Source organism: Fukomys damarensis, unplaced genomic scaffold (genome assembly GCF_012274545.1).
Source record: "Fukomys damarensis isolate Sample0158 unplaced genomic scaffold, DMR_v1.0_HiC HiC_scaffold_8, whole genome shotgun sequence".
In the NCBI taxonomy this organism is placed as follows: domain Eukaryota; kingdom Metazoa; phylum Chordata; class Mammalia; order Rodentia; family Bathyergidae; genus Fukomys; species Fukomys damarensis.
In genome coordinates, this window is record NW_022900920.1 from 1079237 (window position 1) to 1089198 (window position 9962).

At 45.5% G+C, this 9962-nt stretch overlaps 1 protein-coding gene across 2 annotated transcripts in view; it reads right to left on the reverse strand.

The window, feature by feature from the left end:
* Positions 1-1561: 1561 nt before the first annotated feature.
* Tll2 (tolloid like 2) overlaps positions 1562-9962 on the reverse strand; it is a 127177-nt gene continuing 118776 nt past the window's right edge. For both annotated transcript variants that reach the window (XM_010618124.2, XM_033761302.1), the window contains 3 exons: positions 8927-9140; positions 6485-6735; positions 1562-4801 (listed from right to left, as the gene is read on the reverse strand). In XM_010618124.2, coding sequence (XP_010616426.1) covers positions 4667-4801; positions 6485-6735; positions 8927-9140 — 600 coding nt within the window. In that variant the 3' untranslated portion in view covers positions 1562-4666. The remainder of the gene's footprint in view (positions 4802-6484; positions 6736-8926; positions 9141-9962) is intronic.

The window sequence follows — 9962 nt, forward strand, 5'->3', positions numbered from 1 at the left end:
CGCCACTTTTTTTTTTTTTTTTTTTTTGAGACAGGGTCTCACTAATTTGTTATGGCTCCCAGGTTGGGCTTGAACAATCCTCTTGCCTCAGCCTCCCAGAGTGCTGGGATTACAGATGCACATCACCACGCCCAACTACAAGTTTAAGAACCAATGTGTGATTTGTCACCATAGTTCCCTGTGTCATGGTCCAGACGGTGCTGCTATTAGCCCAGTCCTGAATGAGGATGACATGGTAAAGAGCTTCCAGACAACTAGAAATGACCATGTGGCATGGACACTATATAAAGCCCTCAAAGGTGAAGCCCGTGAGATTTGGGAGTTGTCATTGCAGCATAGGCTAGCAAACACTGATTGATACACCAGGGTTCAATTAATACCCTCACACCACTGAAGCTCTTAACCCTTTCTGAGGTTCTATATCTAACATACATCAATCTATCATATATATATATTCCATATATCTGTCATCCATATTTATACAGTGGTACCTCAATTTGTTCTAGGATTTTGGAAAAGATGTATTTGTGTGGAAAAGATGACTACAGTCATGTTTGTCACCTGATGCAGAGTTTGCAAACAGAAACAAAATTTTGCCAAATGCTTGTTTGCAAACAAAAGCGTATCATGAACTGAGGTACCACTGTGTATAATTTACTTGTATAGTTCTATTCACCTATCTATATTTCTATACATACAGTGATTGAAAAAAAGGAGAAAGATCATAAACCTATATGCAGCCCAAATCAGTTGCAGGCTTTAAGAGTCTTGCATTGAGATCAATCTGAGTGTAAAAACACGGTCCTGTACTTCCTTTCCACGGTATAACCCACAAAACTCAAAACATACCCCCAAAGCTTCTTCATCCAGCCAACCTAAAAAGGGGCCTTTGTTAGATGGAGTCTTGTCCTTGTGTTAGAAATGACCCAGCATTATTCATTCCCCACAGGAAACAAGTGATGGACCCAACTGACTACTTTCCAGAAGAGTTTGTCAAGTTGAACATTTATAGAGATCTGCCTTGGGAAAGTGCGGTACTCCATGGTCAGCCCCACAGTGTCGCTGCCACCCCTGTGCCTGAAAGGGCCAGTGGAAGGAGGGGCTGCCAGAACCCAGAGAGGGAAGAGCACCTTCTAAAGATCCATGGTCCCCAGTCTCAGAGTCAGCTGCGGTCCTCAGGCACAGAGCAGGTAGAGAGGGTAGATCTGAAGCACATCTGGAGCCATTGCACAGCCCTTCACAATGCTTCTGCACAATGCTTAGGCTGCCATATTTGCAGCTTGTTCTAATCCAAGAAATGGGGCACCTGTGAAAGCCATCTGCAGCTTTGATTACAGCTGCCTTTGTGAGTCTAGCAAGGAAATCTGTTCTGCAGCCAGGCACTTGGACACTCACCAGAGAGTAGAAGGCCACAGAGAAGGTCCCCCTTTAATATTCTGCCACGTTCTCATGGTTTGGGGGGAAGCTATCACCAAGAAGACCATTTTGTCTGAACTAGTAATGCAAATCTAAGACACACCAACAAATCCATGTTCTTTAATGAAACCATCCTTTCTACACAGACAGGTGTTAGCTCCTCTCCATGTTCTCTTTGAAACCAGTATTCCATGCAATGTAAAACTATACAAAATAAAAAATACCCACATATTTATAGATAATACTTTAAAAATTTTTTTAAAGAAAGCTTTCAGGCATTTGGGATCATTGTTGAATTTCAGTCTACACAAGAAACTTTAAAAACACCTGAAGAAGCCAAAGAAATACTTGTTCCCAAACTGAATGCTAACAATACCAAGGATTATCTGAGAGTTAACAAATGCACCAGATAGATGGTAACTTCCCATGTGAATATGCTAGTTAACTATATTTGACAAATTATTTAAATGGGCTTTGCAATTTCTAAATGCCTGGTACTTTAGAGGGAAATAATGAAAGAGAAATAGAGGGCAACGCTAGAGGAAAATAATGCATTAATGTATAGGCTCACCTCCTCTGTTTGGAGAAATTCTACTGACTAACGGTAATTCCAGACCATAGCCCTGTCCTAGGATGCAGCTTCTACTATTTCAGAATACACCAGAATGAGACTGTTCTGGACACCCAGACCCAAAAGACTTCATCCGGTCATTTATTCCAAGATAATTTTCTAGTCTTGGAGATCCCAAGCCCCGACACTCAGTTAAAGGACAAAGCAAGCCGGAGGACTGTCCTCTGGCTCCTTCATCCTCATCCAGGGATGTCTGCAGGCAAGGCACCAAGCCACTGGAAGAGCCAAGGCCGGGCTCGGTCTTTCTGCTCAGTGGATTTTCTCTTACAAAGCCAGCCGGCGGCTCTCTGTAGGACCTGAGGCATGCACAGACCCATATATATTCTGGCTTCCAGAGAAGAGGCCTAGCCAGCCCCAGATGAATCAGAGTTTGTCTTTTAGGAATACACCACTCACGGAACTGAATAAATGTTTTCATATGGGTCCCATTGTTGCAAATTGGCCATGTGGAGACAACTGTTGAAGCTGCGTGCTTTTGAAAGTGATCATAATAAAGAGAAGAAAGAAACATTAGTGCACCACGAGGGTGACAAATGCTGAAACCAACACTGTTTTTCCCTCCTTCCCATTTCTCCATGGAATTTGCTAATCTTACTTAGACTTCTAAAGGTTAAATATACAGCATTTTCATCTCCTTGGAGAGAAACCCTTAACAGCCACATTACACATCCAAATTTCTGTGTCAGTTTTGACACTGTGGGACAAAATAAAACCTCCAAAAACACAGAGTTCAGAGAAGCGGAATACACCATAACAGGCGAGTGGGATCCGAGCCACAAGGTAACCTGTTCCATTTATCATGACAAAGTTCACCCTGGGCAGGCTCTGCCATCTATTAAGATATGAGAATGAAATCTGAACCTCAGCCTAGGGCTAAGAAAGGCCAGAGGGGAGCTTGGTGAAAGCAGAAGCATGAAGAGTAAGGGTCAGGACCAGAGGCCTACACAATAAAGCTACAGCCAGTGGTTAGCGTTTTTCACATGGTATTGATTAAGGCTTTGACAGCTGATCTTTTACATACATACATATATACAGACATATATTATTAATAATACTTTGCTCTTTTTAAGGAAAAATATTCCTATGCATTCCTTTTACTCTTCTTTGTATTATTTTAGTTTTTAGTCCTAGCAATCGTTTTAATTGGACAAAGTCTTCTGGTGTTGTATTCTGATATTTAAAAAATATAACCTTTAGCCATTTACAAATATTTTGTTGAAAATTATGGTCTGTCCCAAAGAAATTTTGGTGCTTGAGATCCATCTTGGCTTTAATTGGAAACACTCTCACGTGCTGCCCTGTGTTCGATACCAACAAAACAGGACTTATGGTTATGTAAACATTATTTTAAAATTATTCCGACATAAATACTCTTTAAAGCTAAACATACCACAGCTTTTAGCTCATAATGCCCATAGATGCCTTAATGAAATGCCATTCAAAACTACCTCACTGTTTAAATTATACCTTGAGGTACTAAAATTATGTAAACATCATCCTCTACACTTCTCTAGAACAAGTGCCAAGGGCTGTGAATTCTGATTGCAAGTTGGTGACCGAGTATTAGTTAATCTAAACAAAGTTACCAATGTACTCTTTAACCTGTTTGATTACAGGGAATTAGTCATAGATTGACTTGTTCCACAAGGTGATGATTCTTACATAACTTAGAAGTAAAGTTTTCAACAGTGTTCACCCCCACAAGGGAGCTGACTGGCTGGACCCTTGTGAGAGGTCTTTGCACAGCTCACAGGTGCAGTTTGAATGGGCTCTCAGGGAGTCAAGGCACCACAGCAGATGCATTCACAGCTGGAAGTTCTTCAGGGCCTGGGAATCCCAAGCCCAATGGCATCTTCTCAGTTGGCAAGCAAAGGAGTATTAGGATGAACCAGGATGTTTTCCTCTTAGCAAACTGAGGTTTCTCAGCAGCAAATATCCCTCTAGAATTTATGCGGATGCCTTAGCTCCTTAATGCAATTGAGAGATGGGAACCACTAAAGGGACAAGGAGAGCCAGTGCTACAGAGGAAAGGCTTGAGGTCTTCTAACTTCACAACGGTGATTCTTAGGCTCAAAGATGCCTCTGTGTGCTGTTTACTGTGATGCCTTTTAGTCCTGACATCCCCCTTCTCAGGTTTCTGGATTAATACGTCCTGGCAGAGAGAAAGCAAACATTTCCTGACAAAGCTGTAACAAATCGGCCACCACCAGGCTTTTATCCTCATTGCCCAGTGTAGAAGAAGGCAGCCTAAGTCTCCAGGATTTAGTCACGTTGCCTGGCACCTATGGAAGCACGTTCAGAATAAAGGAATGACCAACCCCAGGGATGGCCTTTTGCCCCACAGGAGCAAGGGACAGAGAATGGGTAAAAACAAGAACAGCTTAACTAGTCAGTGACTTTAAATCTTAATCTTCTTTAGAAGCCCATATCGATAATAATGGAGCTGGAACCAAAAGAATATTTACTCTTCTTATTGGCCATAGATGTACACTCATCCAAATATGTACCTTCAAGACTGGATTTTGAGCTTTTGTTTGAGAAAAATACTGTACTTAGGGCTGATTCACAAGGTGCTATTGTAAAGACATTCTCAGTTTCTGTCTCTCAAGGACTTTGGCATTATTTCCTCATGTGCAGAGCATCCTGGAACTTGGTACTGGTATACCGAGCATGAAAGCCTTTCTTGTTGATGGTGTCATCCGTGTGGAACTGTATCATCAGCGAATCCCCTGCAGAGTAGATTTCTTCTAATGGCTGAGGAAAGGAGAAAGAAAACCAAGGAACTTTCCATCAGCTAGTCATGACTGCAGCTTAAATGCGGATGAGCAGGACTGTACCCATGGGTATAGGAGAGTCAGTGGCCAGTACTGCCATGCAGTGTTTCTAGCACCAGACTCTCGAGGGCATCTGAATAAGCTCCTTTTCAAAGGAAAACATTATAAATTCTGCTCCAGAGAGCTCCCCGGGCCTTAATTTTCCCAAAATTATCCAAGCCATACCACTTGTTCAGAATCCATTACCTATTAAAGTGCACAGATGGGCCATAGGCACTGTGCTGAGCACCAGGCTCCAAATCTCATCTCACATACCATTTACAAGAACTTTCGGAGACAGGTACTATCTCCATTTTACACCTGAGGAAATTAAGGCTCAATTCTAGGTAGGTCAGCAGGACCTGAGCTTAGGTTGTTCTGACTGAACCATATACCACAGATCATCCAATGCTCTGTGGTTTTGCCATGGTGACACATCTCCCAGGAGACCTAAAGCAAAGACCATTTTACAGACCTATGCCCTGTCCAAGGATAAAAAATGGAACAGAGCTACTGCATTTGTCAGAAAGTTTCTGCCAGGTATCTGTGAACAGGAGCCAGGTTCCGAGGCTGCTGCCTACCGGATCCTGACGGAGCCAAGCAGAGCTTCCTAGTTAGCACACTGCTCGGCCCTCCAAGGGGCTCCTCTTCACAGACCCCAGGGTTTGAAAGGCTTTGTTCAAAGCAGTGCATGGTGTAAGTCACACTTTGTCAATATTTTCTGGAGGGTGAGGGAAGATGCAGGGCAATTATTCAGATATAAATATGACATTATAATTATTCAGATATAAATAGACATATAAATATCAGGTCAAGTTTCTGTTTAAAACTGAGGATTCAGATATGACTCAGGGTAAGTCTTGCCAATGGCAAAGAAGCTTAAGCGATTAGTCCTGAAGGCAGAGAAAAAAGCTGGAGCTCAGTGTCATGGAGCATGACCATGGGGTGACCAGGACAATGTACTGGCTGATTCAAATACATTCTCTGAGGGCCAGGGATTTAGCTCAGTGGTTCCATAGCCTGCCTTGCAAGCACAAGGACCAGAGTTTGATCCCTGGTACAAAAAAATAAAAAAATACATCCTCTGAGTACCAGCTGTATGCCAGACCATGAGTCAGGTGCTGGGGAAATAATGAATAAAACAGGTCCATGCTGATCCCAGGCTGGTGGCGCACGAAAGAGGCATGAATGAGAAAAGTGACAACGACCTAAAATGTAAGTATTTTGTTTCCAGTAAAAGAGTGATATGTAATTTTCATAAGCATCTGGTTTGACTTGGGAAGAGAGTTTTAAATATATGGAATATACAAAAAACATAGTTAAATAACTTTTAAAAGCCTGAAGGCCAAATACAAACGAGAGAGATGCCCTTTTCAAAGTCCTAAAAGGCAAAATGTTCTTCCATAGCTGAATGTAGCCCAAGACCTTCTTGGACTGGTCCCTGGCTACTCGTCAACCTCCTCTCCAAGGATTCCCTTGTTTCTCACTCTGCTCTGGCAGAACTTGGTAGCTACTGGCAGCAAGTGGTAGGAGTAGCTAGAACTCAGACCAGGTTGTCTCATAGCACAACCCATGCTCTGAATCCTTGTATTTTGCCCCCAGCCCTGGCATCCCTGAGACTCACCCCAGAGCCACAGAAGCGGCCAAGCCTGGGTGCTGAACTGTCGTAGCCATCGTAGGCCTCCATGTAGTCATAGCCACAGTCGGCTTCTTCCTCGACTTCAAAGGTCTGGAATATCAACTCCACACCATAGCCGTCCTCCGCCACTATAACCCACTCACAGTGGGCCTGGCTTGGGTAGTTGTTGTCCCCAAACTGGGCATGGGAATAGAGCTCCTTGGTCTGTACTTCGGCCTTCAGCCTGCCCCCACACTCTGGAGTAGAGAAAGAATGGCAGTGTCCGCTCAGCACCAAGAGCCCACAAACCCCCTCACTTGCTTCCCACCATTTTCTCTGTAGAGCCTGTTGTGTGCCCCACCAGAGAGGCCAGGCAACGCCATTAACCGGTCTCAAGAGTGAGCAGTGGCCCTGGCCCCACAGCCACGGTTCCTGCAGTCCCGACAAGCCTCCCCAGGCCACGGTCCAGTGTCCCCATGATGGGCCACATAAGACTTCTGGGAATCCCTGAACATGCTGCTCTTTTCCTCTCCCCACTTAAGGGGAAATGGGGCCAATGGCTGGTCTGCCTGACCGGGTCTCTGGGATGTGGCTGGATCCTGACCACTTCAAACCCTGGAAGTTCTGTAGTAGACAGGCTCTGGTTGACTTGCTGTAACTCCTTCCTGCCAGCAGAGGGTGATAAAGCACACGAGAAATGCAGGTGAGCGCCAAAATTTAGAAACCTGAAAAGCCACTGCTTTGAGACAATTGACTACAGGTCAACTATGAGGTCCCTGCAGGTGTCACAAGCGAGCTCCCCTCAGACTTTAGCCTTGGCTTCTGTTGTTTGTTTGCTTTGCTTTTGGCTTTGTTTTTTTCAGATCAGCCTTGGTCTATACCTCGTTGTGTCTGGGCCCACATGAGTCCACACAGTTAAAATGGATAAATGAGACTTGGATGAGGAAGCACTAGAAATTTAGGAGGCAAATTCTTCCACCCTCAAGTTGCTTCACATCCCTGGAGGGTGACTGATTCTTGCATCCCTGGTTCTTAACATTTCCAAGCCAACAGAGCTGTACCCACTAGCCTGGCCCCATCCCTCTCCAGCTACCAGTTCTTACTCTCACAATAGCTCTGGTCTGGAACCTCTTCCAGGGCTGACCTGTCTTTGGGAAATTTCAGCTTCCTGAGACAGGACAGCAATAGAAGGAGCACAGAGCAGCGCAGGATGACTCCTTTCCTACTGTCCCAGCCGGGGAAGCTGACCTCCAGGCCACATACGTGGCCCTTCACCCTCTCTCTGTCTTCCAACATTGGAAGCACCAGCAGGTCAGGGAAAAGGAAGAGGCAGAGGTTGGGTGTACAGTCCTGGCCCCTGCAGAGCAGCTGTGCCTTCCACATGTCCTGTTGCCAGCCTCCAGGAACCACTCCCTCCTCTTGCTCTCTGGTCCTGGAGAGATAGCATCCTTGTGGTTCCATTTCCCTGGAAGCTGCCCTGTCCTTTATGGTGTCCCCACACCTGGCCCACCCCTTTGCAAATAGTTCCTTTATTAAACCCCAGAAATGCTGACTGAGCGCGCCACCACTTCCTGGTGGGACCCAAAGCTACTTCAGGCACCCACATTCCAATCTCCATCTGCAGGACAAAAGGATGACATCACTCGTCATAGCCTTTAAACTTTTCTGGGGGAAACCGGAAGTCCTCCAGGACCTTAAGAGGATCCAATAAAACTATGAAGGTTTTTGGCTAAGCAGGGGCAAGCTGAACTGTCTGGAGATGCTGGGTGCCATTTTGTTTGGCCTGATTTCTGTTTTCTGGCTCTGGAGAACAATTGGGAGGAAGGGGCTATTAAAAGAGCACAGGGTCCCGTGATCATGGTCTCAGAGTCAGCATCTCAGAAGCTGCATGCATCTTGGGCACAAGGGCTCTGCACCATCTGCTCTAGGATCAAAGAGCCAGCACTGCCACCGTGGGCACCAGTCCCTGGTGACAACCAGCTTTGTAATGGCTAAAGACAGCCATTTTCATTATTGGCCTCCTTCTACTTAACTAGGTAAACACACTATAAGCATATACACTTTCCTCCAAAGGACCCAATGGAGCTACTGACATTTTCAGTGGAGGAAAGTCTAACGGGAAACAAACATTTTTCATTTTCCAGAACTGGTCTTTAGAGGTTGAAAGGAGCTGCTCTTCACCACTCGGTTCCCAGACAGCACAATCACAAATACATTTTTTTAAAGGAAAGAAAGAAATGAAAAGGGCTGCCCGCATTACATTTTGTCAATTAAGGACATCAAAAGAGGACTCTTCTGCCTGTGGCTTCTGATATTTCCTTTTAATCGGGAAACTGTATCACGTGACCTCCCCTTACGCTTCCCAGAAATAGTAGGTAGGAGGCACCCTTCCCCACCTATACCACCTCTGCCTTCAGCCCAGGGCTCAGGCTGGTGCTGTGGCCATACCTGTGCTGTGTGCTGCCTGGAAGCCCTTCCTCTGCACCGAGGCATCGGAGTAGAACCTTAGGAACAGGCTGCTGCCGGAAGCCACCACTGGATCTGGTTTCTTGCTGCCACAGAACCGGCCGAGGATGGGTGCCAGGCTGTCAGGTCCATCGTACATTTCCAGGTGGTCATAGGCACATTCCTGGTGCTGCTCAATCTCAAACTCGTTGAACATCTGAGGATAGAAAAGCAAAAAGTAAGGCAAGGCCTGGCATCAGCAGGGAGAGGAAGAGTCAAGATAGCATCTGGTGGCATCTGTCCAGACAGCTGGGCATGGTGTGGCCATGCTGATGCTTGGCGATGCTGCAGAGAGCGTCTCACTCCGCCTCTTCAGGGTCCCCAGAGAAACACATGAGCTACATGAGCTCTTGCTACGGCAATCACTGCAGAGAGGACATATGGGGCGAGGGCTTAGACGCTTGACCGCCAAGGTCTGTCTTTCTTCTACCTCCCAGTACTAAGAGCCAGAATGCCTGTGTGCTTACCCTGTGCCAGCAGCTGTGCGAAGTGCTTTACAAATAAGCCTCATTTGGTCCTCATGACCCTTTCATGTGCCCAGTCTCTACTTTACAGATCAGGAAACTGAGGCAAGGAGACATAAGATGACGTGCCTGAGGTTACCCACTGGTAGAGCTGGACCATAATCTAGGAGCTGTGGTTTCAGAGCCAGTGATCTAAACCGCTGGCATCCTCAGCAATGGAACATTCTGACATACCTTTTCCACTCCAAGCCTTTGTGGGCATTTTCACACTTAACTCTGCTGATGTGGGGAAGAGGTACTGCTAAGTAGCTACTAGTGTGCAGAAGAGAAACCAAAACCTAAAGAAGCTGACTTGCCAAAGTTCATACAACTACAGGCAGATGGGGCTGAACTTGGCTCCTAGTCAGTCTTCTCCATCTTATCCTCTTTTTGTTGGATGGGGGCGCTAACTAGGTGTTGAACCCAAGACCTATGCTACATACCAGACTCTCTTTTTTTTTTTTTTTTTTTTTTTT